Source organism: Micromys minutus, assembly GCF_963924665.1.
Source record: "Micromys minutus genome assembly, chromosome: 14".
Taxonomy (NCBI): Eukaryota; Metazoa; Chordata; class Mammalia; order Rodentia; family Muridae; genus Micromys; species Micromys minutus.
The window spans coordinates 16,725,808-16,742,904 of record NC_137983.1 but is presented as its reverse complement, the minus strand read 5'-3'; the positions used below and the strand labels follow the sequence as shown (position 1 = coordinate 16,742,904).

Sequence of the window (17,097 nt, the reverse complement as noted above, 5' to 3'; positions counted from 1 at the left end):
CTATTGATGATAAGATGAATAGTTCATAAGTGTTTTATATAGTGTTCTGTCATATCTATGCAAAGAAAGAAAAACCACACCATTGTAATACTAATGGTTTTACAAGAAGGAGAAGGAGGAAGGGAAGGGGAAGAAGGAGGAGGAGGAGAAGAAGAGAGAAAGAGAAAGAACAAAAAAAAAAAAAGAAAGAAAGGAAGAAAGGAAGGAAGGAAGCAGAGAAGAAAGAAATAAAGAGAAACTTGGGTCAACCACCAGCTTGTTCTACCTAGACATGTGTTGGTCTCTTCTGATTAGTATCTTGAAGAAGACCCTTTAAAATGGGTGTGCGATGCTCTGGACTTCGAAGCCTTCAGATCCATAACCTTAACAAAACACCTTTCTTTATAAAATTACCTTGACTGTGGTCTTCATACAAAGCAACAGAAAATAGCTTAAGGCAGATCTCAAAATCTGGGGGTGGGGGAGAATATTCAGGTACAAAGCATGGTTCAGTCTTCTGACTGGGATAAATAAGTGATGATCTGAGGGTTTTGTTGTTGATGTTTTGTTTGCATGAGTGAGCGTGTGTGTCCAAAGCTGACATGAAGTCTTTTCCTCTATTGTTCATTAATTATTTTATTGAGGTTGGGTTTCTCACTGAACCTGGAGCTCACCAGTTGCAGTGAGTCTAGGTAGCCAGGATGCTCGGAGACCACCTGTCCTTGCCAGCCATGTGAGGAGAAACATTTGCTCACCATATCCACCAGGTGTTTCGGTGAGTTCATGGGATCCTAACAATTCTCTGGTCCTCACGCTTGTAGAACAAGTGCTTTATCCATTGAGCCATCGACCCAGCCCCAGATTTGAGTTTTAGCATAATAATTTTTGTATGTTTATAGAGGTTTGGGGGTGGGGGAAATAACATTGATATTGCTAAGGTCTCCAATAGCTGAGCCAATGCTTGGGAGATAGATTAGAATAGTCTATGGTAAGAGTTCAGAATCAGAAAATCTTTAAAGTTTTATTGGGAAGAACCACAATATCAAACAAACAAAAAGTTTCATTTTACTTTGGAAATCAGTAATTGAAACCTAGGATAAGTGTGCAAAGTCCTCTGTTATGTGGGCTCCTGTTCATGATTCACCTATATATAGTTTACCAGCAGCTCACTAATGCAGATAAGGTGTGTCATGGCAGCCATCCACACACACCAGTGGCTTTCAACCTTCCTAACTCTGTGACCCCTTAGTAAAATTCTTCATGTTTTGATGACCCCCCAACCATAAAATTATTTTGTTGCTATTTCCTAACTATAGTTTTGCCACTGTTATGAATTATAATGTAATAATGTAAACATCTTTTTTGAATGTTCTTAAGTAGCCCTTGTGGAAGAGTCATTCAGCTCTCCCAAGGGTGTTACAACCCACAGATTGAGAACCACTGTCACAGTCCTTTTTAAAATTGATCCCTTATGTGGGTAAAAGTAGACTGATGTTGTCCTCTTTTGGTGGGTTCCATTAGGGAAACAGGTTTTGCATGTGACTGCTGAGATGCTCTGGTGGTAGACAACAGCCCTTCCTGTGAGGAGCACATGATCGTCATCACTTTTGTTGTCTCTGTTGTTGTGACAAATTACTCTTCATACTGAGAGTAAGGGCTTGTGAATTAGTGTGAGAAGAGTCATGCTTTAGGAGACATGAGTGTAGTGGGGTTTGGGGCTGAGATTATACAGCCGGTATTTACAAAAACATGTCTACGGCAATCTTTTCATATTTTGAGCCACACCATGAACAGTTATGGGGAGATAAGAAATCATTTAAACTGTGTGAAGCAGCGCTACTTCTTTTCCCTATTACTCTCCTTCCCTGAGAATTTTCAGAGGTCTGGTATGGGGAATGGCTTTCACTATAGTCTGCAGGTGAAAAGTGTCAGTTGATTCATTTTGGTCTTTAACACCACACATGTATTCTTTTCTCTTCCTACCCTACCACTTTCTCTCGGCTCTTTCTTTTTTCTATCATCTCCACCCTAAATCCCTTGGAGTGAATTCTAGTTCTCACTTGTATTTTGAATTTGCTGATTCTCAGATGTCAGGGCTATCGAGGTAACATAAGGTGGGAACCTAGTGATTTTCTAATTTTGCAGCTAAATATTTCCAGAGGTGTGAGACATCTTCCCCAAAGAGTCTCCAGTACAGCCTCCTTTTTTTTATTCAAGAATTCCAATATTTTTTATCTTAAATTTTGAATTCTTCAGTTTTGCTATAAACTGGGTTTGAAAGGGTCTCTCTTGCTGTTACTTTTTTAAAATTACAATCGGCATTGAGATTTAAAATGCCTTGTCTTTTCAGACTATTCTATTGCAATTATTGGAAAAAAAAAGTGTTGTTTTGAGAACCTTATACAGTGAGATATTCAACAAAGGACTACAAAATTCTAGGGCACAGCCAGTGACTATAGCTCTAAGAAGTGGGAAAAGCCTGGTGAGAAATCTTCAAAATCAGTGTCTCATAGGAAGAACAAGGCTTCTGAAAGACTTGTAAACTTTTGATAAAGCCTTTGACAAAGTTTGACCAATAAATGTCAGTCTGAGACAATGTCTACGTGTCAGACCCCCAGAGCTGGCTGAAGGAATTGATTTAACAAGGTTAATGTGATAATCTCTTTCTCATGAACTTCCTCTTATTGACTCCCAAAGAAAAGCAACAAAGAGAGCTGTGACAAAAGACAATGTTGTTAAAAATGCAGGAGATTTCTACAAGGGATAAGTGTGATGAAAACAATCACACAATCAAAAGCATCCCTGAATGGGACTCTTAGGAGACAAGAGTCACCAGGCACTTGGCTGCATGATAAACAGTTAATTGCTACTGAAATCTGGTGGGAGCTTAAAAATATCTCTAAGCAAGAATACTCACCACCACCACTGTCAGGGGTTTGATTTATTTTTGAATTAAGCATTTGTGTTTGAGCAATGAGAGACGCTATTATGATGGTGGCTGGGCCTCCTGGGCTGAGTTTGCCCAAATAACAGTAGGCACACTCTCAGTAAACAAAAGTTGCACTTCTGTCTGGTTTACTGCCACCGTGGAGAATCTCATCAGGGTCAGGCTTGTCAGAGGTAAGAAAACAAAAGGGCTTCAGAGCCAGTAGTCAAAAAGTTTTAAGATGGGTCTTCTTAAGAGAGGAATTAAGGAAGATTGGGCAGACAGCTCATGAGATAGCCCTTTAAGGTTGGCTGATACCTGTACAATTTTTGAAATATCAACTATTAGTGATAAGGAGGCTATCTGTCAGAGCAATAATATTATTTTCTTTAATACATTGATTTGTTAGCATTTTCTGAAGCCAACAGTAAATCTAAATTGTTTGCTTGCTATCTTTCCCAGACTAGAGTTTTATTAGAGAGATTAACAAGTCATGTTCACTTATTCTTTCAAGTTTATACCTGGTGTTAATTCTCAGAACCTATAATTTTGATGAGGGAAAATGGTATTTCAAACGGGAAATTATATAATAGAAAAGAAAAAGTAGGAACAACTAAAAATATGAAGTAGGAACAAAGTCAAGTATTATTGGATAGCTCTAAATTTTGCCCTCCTGCATGGGTTTTAATATAATGAAGAAGCTATAATGTAATTTATAACAAATGCTACACTAACAAAAAATAGTTGCAATAATCAACCATTTGGGTGCAAAGAAATGCTACTGTACTTCTAAAATATACATCATTTATATAGCATAATTACATAGACTATGATTATACATTATTAAAAATATATTTTCAAACTGTAAAACACAAATAATATTTTAGATAAAGTTAAACGAGTAAAAACTAGACTATTATGGTGGCAAGTTTTGGTTGTAAACGTGACTGCATCTAGACTCAAGAACATAGAGGATGATAGGCACTTCTCTGTGGGATTTTCCTCAACTGATTATTTGAAGCAGGAAGCCCCACCCTAAATGTGGGCACCACTTCCTGGTGGCAGCCCAGATAAAAAAGATATGGACGGAGAAAACATTGTGTTTGCCTGCTTGTCTTCATTATTTACCAGTTTATTTCTTCTGTTACTAGCAATCTACCAATAATCTTCCATAGATATCATGACTGATTTCTTAGCGATTCCCGTGTACGCTGAAGATCAGCAGCTCTTCAGGAAACTTCCAGACTGAACTAATGACAAATTAGGTTTTGTGGACTGAACAACTTGTGGCTTCTCCAGTGTGGGACAATCATTGTTGGAGTCTTCAGACCATTATCCTGTAAGCCAATCTAGTAAATCCAATATATTATATATGCATATATATTCATGTATGTGTGTATATTCACTCTATTAGTTATTAGTTCTGGACTCTTATAGAACCCTTACTAATACAGGTTATGATACCAAGAGTGAGGTAACTGCTATGCTTGACAAGACCATGTAGTTCTTGGGGTGATTGTGGCATAAGTTTGGAGCTTTGGGTGAGGGAAGGGTTATGAGTACTGGAGCTTAATAAATTTTTATATGAGAATCTAAGAAAGGGTATGTTAGGAGACATGTTCACAATGGAGGCCTGGCTGTCAAAATTTGAGAGGGAAGTAAATACTCTTAGATCCATCTATGTGATATTTTGGATTCAGGATCTGTGGAAGGATTTGCGTGACTAGCGAATTGATGATGGTTAGCTGGGTCTGAAGAATCAGCTGTGATTAATAAGAGACCGGGATCATTGTTGTGAAATCTTTGGGGGAATATTTCCTCAGGGTCAGCACAGAGATGTTGTGGTCCAGAGGAAGCCAGGGCTTCATCTCAAGCTGGAAGCTGAAGATGGTAGTGTTTTCTGTATGTGGTTGATTTTAGAAGATGAAGTATATAGGTGTATGTGGGTCATGAATTCTTCTTTCTTGGTTTCAGAGAGCCACAAAGTTCATGTACTCCATGACAGGAGAGTTTAGGTATGAAGGAGACTCTGTGAGGCCATTATATGAAGCTGTGAAAGCGAATCATTTGTTTCAGACACAAAGATGTTACAGATACCAGAGCCTTGAGTCATCTGCTTACAAAGTGGAACCAGACCAAGAGAGAGCTGTATGTTGCAAATTGCAAAGTTGGAAGGGCAGAAGCGTCTAACCCTTGTTGACACTGGACATGGAGTGGCAAGATCTGCTGTCTGGCCTTGTTTTGGTCCAGGTTTTCCTCATGACTCTTCCATTGCTCTTTTTGCAACGGTAATGTACATTCTGCTCCCTTGTATGATGGAAGTAGATAATCTACAGGTTGCTACAGTTAATAGACTGCTACAATCTTAGAAGACACTTGGGACTTCTAAACAGTGTTGCAACTGTTGAAGACCATGGAGGAATGCTGAGGGAAGACTAAATGCATTTTCTATGATTAAATGGACATGAGCCAATGGGGCCAGGGAGTAGAATGACATAGTGTGAATGAGATTGTCTACTATAGGCTCAGGTATCAAACACTTAATTACCAGTTAGTGGTGATGTTTGGGAGGTTCAGGTAGAACGGCTTTGCTGCAAGAAGTACATCATCATGGTGAGAGTTGGGGGTTGATGCTCATTGCCGTTTCCTGCTTCCTACTTCTGTTAAAGATGCTTCCTGCTGCTGCAGCCACAAGGAACTCTTATTCCTCTGGAAACCTAAACCAAAATAAATTCGTCCTTCCATAAATTGCCTTGGTCATGGGATTTTTAGCACAACAGCAGAGAAGTAACCAATACAAAACTATTTAAACTTCCTTGCCAAAAAATAAATAAATAAAACAAAACAAAACACCATTAAAGGTCAAAATCTGCAAATATAGATTATACAGAATTGAGACCTAAAACGTGTATTTTTAAGTTGTGTTCCTTAGAGATTAGAACCATGAATTGAAAATGATTTCACCATTCAATTAGAAAAGTTTGAATTACAATCGCAAAATGAAAACAAGAAAGTGATTGAAATCAGATATAGATTAAACTAAAGAAGATGGACAGAATCTAATGAATGTCGAAGTATGCACATTGGAGGTAAGGCTCATAAAAGCTCATAAAGCATGTGTTGAAATCACTGTTTGTTAGGGCCTGAAGCCATGCCCTATGCTTGGATCATATTACTTGCTGAAGTACTATATAGAAGTATTAAAACCTCTTTCAAGATACCTGTCTAAAAACTAGCAACAGTGACTTAGTCTTAAATTTGTCTAACCTCTCATCCATTTTCAAGGATAAAGATACCAACAATTCTAAGATTCGCTAAATAGTTAAATCTTACAGGCCAGTTTGCTCAGTGATGGGAACAAACACTGGTCCCACATGGGAGTCATTACTCCACTGAGGAAATCAGGGTCCTCTCCAACCTTAAGTGTGTTTAATCATCTCTGGACAGGACACAATGCAAACTAAAGTGACTTTGAAAGCAGTTCTCCTTTGCCAACAGAACCCCCAAGCAGAAACAACACACAAACAAGCTTGATCAAGATGGCTTGACCGTAGTTCTTGTTCCAGGACTTTCTCCTGTGTAAGCATGAAGCTCCTGTCAGTTCATAGTACAAGGCCTACTATCTTCCCAGTGTAGTCACACTGGGACTTCCTTTCCTGCATCACTACCACTTGTAACAGGTGGCAGGTGTTGGAATTTGGCCCAAGGGAGACTCATGAACCCTGATAAGAAGCAGACCTAGATGTTTAGTGATTCAAAATCAAACACTAACATCAACAAGATTAGAAACCCAAAGCTACAAGAACCTGGGGGTAATGTGCCAGTGGTACTAAGACTTGCATCTCGGTTTCAACTAACAAAGTAATAGTTCCTGAAAAACAAACAAACAAACAAACAAACAAACAAAAAAACCATATAATGAAATGTCTCCCTCTTTCCTTTAGAAGTGCTTGAAAAATAATAGTAGTAATGGATCTGGAAAGATCGTGCAGGAAGTCACTGACAGGAAAAAAAATTAAAAAATTTTTTTTTTTAAGCTTAAAATCTATAATGGTTCATTTAATTGTTTTTTAGGTGTTAAGCAGGGGGAAAATCCCCAGCAAAATTTTGGTTTTACTTTCTAAACCTTCTCATTTCTTAAAAAAGTGTGTTGTTAAATAATGTTAACTAATAACTATTATATATAATAATGATGATAACTTCTTCTAAACCCTAGGCTTCATGCATGGTAGTTTAGCATTCTAACATAGGACTATATGGCCAGAGGTACAGTAGTAGTTTTAAAGACTACTTGTGCTTCTTTTATTTAAACAGGTCTTTCTACAAAGCTATTTACACAAAATAGTAATAGCAATAGGAATGCACACACACACACACACACACACACACACACACACACGGAATGTGTGTATGCTAAATATATTTTTAAAAATGTGTCACTAATTTATTTTGCTACATGTCAAATTTGTTGATTTTATGGTAGTCATAGCATGCTGTACCCTGAGGCTGTTGGAAATGTGTGATGTTGTCAGTGTGGGCTGACTATATGAGGCATTCTGATATCCAAGCCTTTTCCCAGAATTCCCTAAATCCTGGTGGTGTGCCCAAGCATCTGTTTTTACAACCGCCCTTTGTGACTCCACGTGCAATAAAAATTGAGAACCACTGTACTGGGACAAGATTACAAGGAACTGCATTTCTACTGGAGTTAAAACCAGCCAGTTCATCAGGAAGATAGAAAGAGGAAGTATTGACAATGTCAGGTTCCCGAGTTGCCTTGCGACATTATGCTGGGCCGACAGTGGCAAGGTATAACTTCCCCAAGATAAACGATAGAATTAGAGCACAGGAAGGTGACTCCCGCCACAAATGCAGAGTAATGCAGACATGATGACTAAATGGCAGTACACACGCACATTTCTTGAGAAGTCTGGTCAACTTTAAGAGTTCTTTGCATCCACAGCATGTCTTGGCTGCCAGAAAATAAACTTGGTCCAAGGCTATGTCAACAAATGCTTGCTCTCTAGGCAAGGAAGAAACCTCTCCCCCATTTTTGCATGCTTCGTTGGGGTATTTTAAGTATGGAGCCATGTTCTGAATGGCGTACTTTATGAACATAAACTTAGCATGATGGATGAGGATAATTAAAGCTGTCGGATTAAAATAAAAAGGAATCTTTCACTAGTAGGCAAAGTAGCCCTGGGAGAACGTGACAAATATTTCCAGATATCTGAGGGTCTAACATGTGGGATTTAGATTCGATGAAGTGTCCAAAATACCAAAGTCACAAGTAATGGATAGTTGGAAGGAAGATTTAGCGATGCCAGTCTTCCACAAAGGGAAAGCATAGTCACTGCGGAGCATTCACTGCTTGCTGGAGTAGTTAAGTGTTCATGTAAGTGGTGGGCAAGGACACCGCCAGTCATAGGATTTGAATCGCAAGGAACGTCTTTTCTCCAACTACTACTTTCGGGATTTTTTATTTTAATGTATTTAACATAGTTTTCGATTAGACAAGATTCTTCATGTTTTACGTGCTTTTGAAGTGGCTTAAGTGGACCTTCTCTAATCTGCCCACCTGCCCGAAGAGGAAAGCAGTTGCTATCACCATCACTGGAAAGACAACGAAGTCCCTAGGTGCTTCTCCAGGGAACAGATTTATTCGGCATATAAATTGTCCTGTCCATCCTTTTTCCTCTTGTTAATGGGATTTATGTCTTGCACAAACAGTTTGGGTGGGTCTCTTTCACTGTTCTTCAAGATTCTGGCAGATCTTTCCATATGCTGGAAGTTTAGGTCATCCTGATGCTCACCAAGATCTTCATAGCACGTGCATCTAAACAGATTGTCCTGTATTCTGAGATGTTCCACACAACATTCTTGCTTCAACAAGTAACTGAGAAAACAGTGGAGATGGTGCTGCTGGCAAGGGCACTGTGGCCCCAAAGGTCTTTGCTATAATGATGACTTTCTCTCTGAAGAGTTTTAGAACTCTTAGACTGGTTCCAAACTTCTCATGTCTCTAAGGATAAAGAATGCATGGGGTAGGACTTTACCCCAAGGGGTTGCCAGGGCCGAAGCCTGCATCTCCTACCTACTGTACCTACTCCCCCCTCCCCATCTTTGTAGCTACTGAGCTCAGTCACGTGGCCTCTAAAACTAGTCCTGCAGAAAGGTCCTGTCCCCAGACTTAACTTGAGCCTCTGGTCTCTCCCCCCTCCCTGCCCTCCCCCCCCCCTCCGCCCCTCCAGCAGAGCCCAGAGAGAAGGGCAGAGAAAGGGAAAGCGAGGAGAGTGTTTGGAGGTGGGGCTGGAGGAAAGCGCGGGGCTGGAAGGAGCAGGCTTCCGAGGGGAAGGGAGGGGAGGGCAGACTGGGCTCGGCACGCTCCCTCCCTCTTGCCGCTTTCTCTCACATAAGCGCAGGCAGAGGGCGCATCAGTCATGCCCTGCCCCTGCGCCCGCCGCCGCCGCCACCGCCACCGCTCGGCCCCGCGCGTGCAGGAGGCTCGAGCGCCCGGGAGCTCGCGGGCCTCGCCGCCGGGCGCCCCGCCGCCCTCCTCCCGCCCCCGGGCTCCGCCGCCACCTCCGCCTTCTCCCGCGGCCCGGCTCCTTTCACTTCGAGCGAGGGGAGGGAGGAGGGGGACGAGGGACCCGAGGGCTCCTCGGGACGAGTGGAACATCGCGGGGTGACTGGGCTTAACCACCCCACCCCACCCCCCCTTCTTTGCAAAACGCCAAAAACAAAACCGCGATCGGCGGAGCCGGCCCCCGGCGCTCTCGCTTCACCTCCCGGGCCGCCACCGAGGGCAGTTCGGATGTCCGGTTTCCTGTGAGGCTCGTACCTGACACCCGGAGCCTCTCCCCGGCGCGGGCTGCCATATCTGAGGGCAAAAGTTGGGAGCTGCCGAGTCCCGGGAGACGCTCGCCCAGGGGGGGTCCCCGGGAGGAAACCACGGGACTGGGACGAGGAGCGGACCTCAGCCTCGAGCCCCAGCCTGCGCCTGCCAGCGGACCGGCCTCCCTGCTCCCGGTCCATCCACCATGCACTTGCTGTGCTTCTTGTCTCTGGCGTGTTCCCTGCTCGCCGCTGCGCTGATCCCGGGTCCGCGCGAGGCGCCAGCCACCGTCGCCGCCTTCGAGTCCGGACTGGGCTTCTCAGAAGCGGAGCCGGACGGGGGCGAGGTCAAGGTAGGTACACGGGACCCCGTCGGGCTGGGCTGAGGATCCGAGGCTCCCAAGCCCTGGACTGTGTGTGGGCTTGGCTTTACTGAGTGTACAGAGAACCTGCCGTGGATAGTGTGTGCATAATTATTTATTTAACCTTTGGATCCAAAGTTAGAGATTGGTGCATGCTTTCTTGGAGCAAAGTTTCTCTTCACTCCCCCCCCCCCCCCCCCCAGTGGAAAGCTGTTACTAGAAAGGAAAGCAACTTAGTGGAAGGAAGGGCCCAAAGAAGTGTTCAGTCACACATATTCATTCTCCTTCTCAGTGGTCTCATGCCAACAGGGGAGTTTGCACCCTGCCCCGGTGGCGGTGGTGGCATGGCTCCAGAGAGAATTTCATTGCTATAGGAAATGCTCTTTTCTATTCCTGGCTGGTTTTGGACTCCAAAGAGCTTCTGGGGTGTGTGACCAGACAACGGGGGTTTATGATCCTGGAGTGTTTATAGCAGGAGCCCGGAGCTCTGTGAGCTAGTTTGGAAAAAGTGTAAGTAAATTTAGAAACAGGGCTTAAAGTTTTGGATTTCAGAATTAACTTGAACTTGGTCAAATCTAAGATGTACCAGAGATTAAAATCTTTTAAATCAGAGTCAAGTGAGACTTTTTCCCCAAGTTTATCAACTCGGTTCCTAAACCTTGGCTAGAAGATTCTGAAAATTGAAGTATCAATTTGTTTGTTTTATTTTGTTTTTAAGTAAAACAGTGCCCTTCTAAACATGTTAAGGGGCCTTTTAAGACATTCAGATTCTGTTACCTTACTCTGTGTACATCTTACTTAAACTTTCCAAAGAATACGTTTATAACGTCTTAAAGTTTATATACTTGGCATAAAAGTTGAGATCTTGAACTCCTGAAGAAGTTTTGTGTTTAAGGCACTGTGAAGTCTCCCCCCCCCATGCCCCCACCTCGCTGAAAGCAGACGGAAGTAGTTTATTATAGCTGACTGAAATTGGGGGGAAAAAAGAAGGGGGTGTGTTACTCTCAACTTTCATTTGACTTTGTTGGTGAACATACTCAGAATGTGCAGAAGGTCAAATCACCTTCCCTGGAAGGATTTTCTGAGCTAAACTTTAATTTGGGCAAGACTAGGTTATAAGATATCAAATTACCATTGTGTCTACATTCGGGAAAAATACCACCACCAGAATTTGCAGTCCATCATGAGAACTGCAACATTAGCACACTTCTGTAAGTACACTGATGGGAATATCATCGTCTCTAAATGCCACAGATGTCTCTAAAAGCACGGGACCCAATCATACTTCCTGTAATTTGAGCCCTTGAATTTTGCCAGACCTACTCACTTTCTGCCTCTGCAAATTCAAACTGATGTACTTGTGGCTTAGTCAGACAACATCACCATCGCCTATGATAGCGGGGCTTTGATTTACAGTGGGAAAGTGTGGTGCATGGAGTAAAATGAGAAACATTTCCAGATAAGCTAATAGTTTATACAAGGAGTCTGTCACTACTGGGTCAGTCCTGAATGACTGTGCCAGAGCAGGGGAGCCTGTGTTTGTGTCTGAGAGCTCAGCAGAGTGTTAGCAGGAGGTGGAAACTTGTTGGATAAAAACAAGTTCCTTCATTTTTAATCTCTAAGACACTTCTTGGTATATCATTAAACGTGTCATTTTCTCTGAAACATTTGTTTGCACAAGTTTTTTTTTTTTTTCATATGTAGCCATCTTTTAAATACTGTATGTGGAACAAGAACTGATATTTGGTATGTAATAGGGCTTTTTTTTAATCTATCAGAGAAAACATTACTTTATATGTTTGAATTTCATGAGCCGTATACTTTGGCTTACTGAACCTTTCCTAGTGGGTAAGTAGGAGTTTGACAGCTTGTTTTACTGATGCCTTGAGTGATACTTTATCCTCGCTGTGAAACTTGCACCCAGTGACCCACTCACTGGTGCAAAGACTCCATGTCTCTCCCTAGTGGTCTTTCCAAGCACCTCAATTAGCAAGGATTGGAGAACTGGAGGGAAACCAGTTGTTAGTTCCCCAGGAACAATTTAAACCCCAAGAAATTATTTCACGAGATAAATACAGAATGCCAACTTTACACAGAATTAACTCATACAATGTTTTTCTAATGAATAAAAACCCATGTAGCACTTTAAAATGCACATTATAGGAAAGCAATGCCCTGCATCCAGTCTTCTTTGTGGTACCCAAAGCCATGCAGGTAATTGAAAGTGGATTTAGTGGTTTTTCTCTTTCTTTTCCTTCTTTTTCCCTGATTGTATGATTTAATGAAACGTACTGAAATATTTTCTGAAGCATGTTGATGCAAATAGGTCGGGGTCAGAAAACTGCTGATCTCAGGAAAAGCACTTGATCGCCGTATCTAAGAATCTGCGGTCTCAGTCTGGGTAGAGCATACTCTGCTTACTTAGAGTTGATGAATTTAATTTTGCAAAAGACATTGGCTTATGACAAAAAGTAAATCAGAAGAAAGGCATACCTCATACAGACTGTAGTTATCAAACATTTTTGCCTTTTTTGGAAAATGTTTTTTTTTTTTTTTTTTTTTTTCTCACATGATATAGCCTGACTCCAGTTTTCCCTCCCTCTACTCCCTCCAGCTCCTCCAAATTCCACTTTCTTTCTGTTCTTAGAAACCAAAGAGGCTACTATGGGAATAATGACAAAATGAAATATAATAGGGTAAAACCAGGACATTTGAATTGAAAATCAAAAGAAAGCAAAGCAAACAACTAAACCAACAAACTGAAGGGAAGGAGCCCAAGAGAAGGTACAAGAAACAGATTAAAGTATGAATGAATGAATGAATGAATGAATAAATGAATAGACCCTGCATGAATAGGCTCTACATGACATTATGAGAGAAGGAAGCTCCAAAGATGAAACTAAGTTTGTTGTCTGTTAGCCACGTACTGCTGGGCAGCGGACGCTTAAGAGTCCTTTGTTTATTCTGTTTCTGGGATAGGGTCATGTCTGTCTTTTTCCTTTCAGCTCTAGAACCTCATCTAGTGCAGGCCCTGTGGATACCGTTTCCATCTCTGTGAGTTCAGATGTGTATTGATCCTGTGGGTTTAGAGGGTTTTGTTTCCTCCGTGTCCTCCATCCCATCTGGCTCTTACATTCTTTCTGTCTCTTCTGTAGGGTTCTCCGAACCCTGAGACAGGGGATTTGATGGTGAATTCCACTTAGTGGTTGCGTGTTTCAAGGTTTCCTCTCTCTCTGCATAGTATCAGGCTATTAGAGTCTGTGTTTGTTCCTGTCTGCCTCAGGAGGAAGTGTCTCTGAGGATGGCCGAGCAAGACACTGACCATATTTGTCTCTCTGCATTATCTATCAAACTTTTAAACTACAATATTGTTTTTTCTTAGATAATTTTATTTATGTATACATCGTAGTTTGCTTAGAGCCATCCTCCACTCGGCCTTTCCAACTCCTTCCAGAACCCCCTTCCCCAAACTTTATGTTCTCTTCACTTGTTCTTGGAAAAAATGTGTTGTGCAAATAGCTGAGGTCTTTACATATTTTGTTTACAATAGACCATGCTTTCTTTATCTAATTTAAAATAAAGCTCTGTGTGTTTTACTTTGGTATTCATGGAGTCAACAGTGTTCTTCAAAGTACCACATGTGTGCCTACATCAGAATTCCCTAGAAGACTGTTTTCTTCTTTAACCTGATAGCAAATAATTCTGGGCTTTGGTTAGAAAGATACACTTGAACTAATACCTCGGGCCATTTCTCTTCAAAGTAAAAGTGCTGTGTGGTTATAGGAACAACTACGTTCATTCGTTTTTAACATAGTCTTCAACGTTATTGATCAGTTTGTGAACTAATATGTCATGTAGAGGTCATTTTGAAGGACATGTCATTTTTCTGTTTTTTTTTTTTTTTTTTTTTTTTTTTTTTTTAATTGGGTAGGGTGGGATGGGGGTTACCATTATAGTGAAATAATCAAGATAAATTATTATCTATTATTGTAAAATTGGCATTAAAACATTTTGTATGTTTTGAGATTTGTAAGAGACTAATCAGTGTGGCTATTTGATCTGTTTGAGAGAGGAGCATGAGTTGTAATTGGAAATGATTTTTAAACACACAGACTCCTCAAAGCCAGATCTATATGTGCTCTTTAAGATAGGGTGGGGACATGAGAAAGCAAATAGAGCAGTTTGGAGCTGGAGAGGTGTTATACACACAACAGTAAGTTTTTCTATGTTCCAAGATATTTAGATAGCTAGAATTCTGAGGATTGTCCCACCCGCCAGCTTTCAGAATTTCGACTGAACTGTCTGAGTCATGGGAGAAAGATTGTTTATGATCTGAACAAATATATAAGCAGACTATTGAAATCAATCATAAGATTGGATAGAAGTCATAAAGAGTTTTCCTTGGAAGCAAAATGTAATTATGAAGTATTCTATAGACCCAGCAGGATCGAGAGAGAAGGAAAAGATAGAGGAGCTATCTCAGAAGATGGGCCCATCAGTCTTGTGATTGGTTACTCTGAAAGTCATATTAGCAGAGACTAACCCTGGCCTTGATGTTTTAGACATAGGAAAATATTCTTTACCCTTGTAGAATTAGGCTGTTTCACAGAAGAGGATGGGTAGTAGTGTTTGTTATTCTGTAGACTGTATTAGGAATAAGACATATTTGGAAAAGCAAAGCAAATCTTCAAAGTAGGCATATGTAACAGCAGCTCCCGTCCTTCTGAATGCTGTCAGCCTTTCATACCATTCCTCATGTTATGGTGACCCCCAGCTATAAAATTATTTCATTGCTACTTCATAACTATAACATTGCTACTGTTATTAACCATAATTTAAATACCTGAGATGCAATTCCCAATGCAGGGGTGATCTACAGGTTGAGAACCTCTGTCTTAAAGAGACATAATTGACTAGGGTTGGTAGAACTCAAGGACTGTAACAAACTTCTGACAATTGTTACTATAATTTCTATGAAGCATGAAGAATGTGGTATATTGGTCAGTATTCAACACACAAAAATGTAATTTTATTCAGGTAAAATAGTCTGTATATAGGAGTAATGCACCATCATTAAGTTGGAGCCTTGTCTGTATGTCTGTGTTCTACTATCTATATTTCTTGGCAGGAAGAACCACCCCCCTTTCAGAACATCAGAATTCTAAGATTCAAATAAGAGATTTTTTTAAATATCTCATTACTTCATCCCACATCCCATTTCAATATCTGTTAACATTTTAGTGCTTGACTTTCTAGGAGTCCACTTTGAGGAGGGCCTGGAAGAAGGGTTGGGTCCATCTTTCTTCTTCGAAATTAGCTGATAGTTAAGGACAGACATAGGGTTATAAAGCGTGATTCTCCTCAGAGTATATTATTAAGTGTTTTTTTTTTTACTTCATTCTTCTCTTAGGTTTTTGGCATTAGTGTGTATAGTTCTCTTTTTATTGTTTTAACGGTGGTAGGACCTGGGAGAATGCAGTTGGTAAAGGAGGCCCACTAAAGTCTCATGAAATGGCCAACTTTACCCAGAGCAGCAAACAATGCAGACTCTGAAGGTTAAGACGGTCACATGAGTAAAGTGTGTAATTACATGGCAGGGAAGCTGCACATAGCAAAACCATGTTTTATCATAGAGGTACATAGCACTAAGACTCAATTCTTGAACTGTGTACCAAGAACGCTGGATGCATACTTGTCAAGCAGGATTTGAACACATAAAACTCATCTTTGGCTTTCACTTCTTTGTATTTCTTTTCAACTCTGATTTCCTGATTAATAACTGATTTTCATGTCATCCCATTGAGACTGTTTTAGGACACAGTTAAGTACTGACTTCAGTGGCTTGTTTTTTAGGTCTGTAGTTTTTATTCCTATCCTCCATGGATCTGAAAAGTATTGGGATGGTAGATTTGTGGGACTTAGCTCTTGAGATGAAGATAGAGTCATTTTGTTTTCAACCTGGATTGCCTGCCTCAGCTATGACTGGGTCAGAGATCTACCTTAGTTAGTGTCTTCTTAACTCAGTGTCTATATATTTTTTGAAACAGTATTTCTTAGTGAATTTGGAGCTCGCCTGTTTGGCAAGGGGACTAGTCTCAGAATCCAGAGCCATATCCCTGGGTTTGCAAGTGCATTCTTCTTTGCCTGGCTTATTATGTGCATATACCAGTTCAAAATCAGATCCTTATATCTGGGTGACAGCCACTTTACTGACAGCTGATTCCCCATCTCAAGAATAGTCTTTTGTGGTTGTTTTGCTTTTTTCTTTTTATACAAAGGGGACCTTTGCAACACCTTCTGTGTTAATGAAAGACTAATGTTCTTATCTCCTTTCAGAATCTTCAATTTTTCCAATCATTGCAATAATATGCAGAAGCGAAGAGAAGAACACGTTACATCCATCACAGGCAACAAGCTACCCTTATTTATGAATGAACATGAACTTTATTCTGGCCCTAACCATTTGCTGCACTTTGACTAAACCTAGATCACAGGTGGTCACTATTTGTCTGCCTGCCTGCCAGCTTGCCAGTCTGTCTGTCTGTCTATCTGGGTCAGGGTTTATGTAGCCTAAGGTGTCCTGTAACTCTCAGGGTATATGTAGCCTAGGATGTGCTGTAACTATCTGTTTAGGGATGACCATGGACTCTCTTTTACCTCCTAGGTGATGGGATTACAGACCTTTGCCACTATGTCTGGTGTATGTGTTCTGACTTACAGATATATCGAAAAAACAATTGCTTAGCCAGGGTCTTTGCAAGAATTTCAAATAGATTTTTTTTAATGTCAAGGGGTTTTTGTTTGTTTGTTTGTTTGTTTTTTCTTTCTTTTTACTTTTCTCTTTTTTTTGGAAAATAACAACAACATATGGCTTTACATGTTTAATGAACCACCCCAAATAAGAGGGTCCAGAAAGAATAAATATTGGTTGGCAAGAACAACATCCCTTCTCTAACATCAGGTCCTGAGTTCTGTCATCCTTTAAGGATTGCGTTG

General features: G+C 40.8%; 1 protein-coding gene across 1 annotated transcript in view; it reads left to right on the top strand.

The window, feature by feature from the left end:
• Positions 1 to 9,456: 9,456 nt before the first annotated feature.
• Positions 9,457 to 17,097, top strand: part of VEGFC (vascular endothelial growth factor C) — a 103,133-nt gene continuing 95,492 nt past the window's right edge. Inside the window, exon 1 of the mRNA XM_080928368.1 lies at positions 9,457 to 10,092. Coding sequence (XP_080784494.1) covers positions 9,946 to 10,092 — 147 coding nt within the window. The 5' untranslated portion in view covers positions 9,457 to 9,945. The remainder of the gene's footprint in view (positions 10,093 to 17,097) is intronic.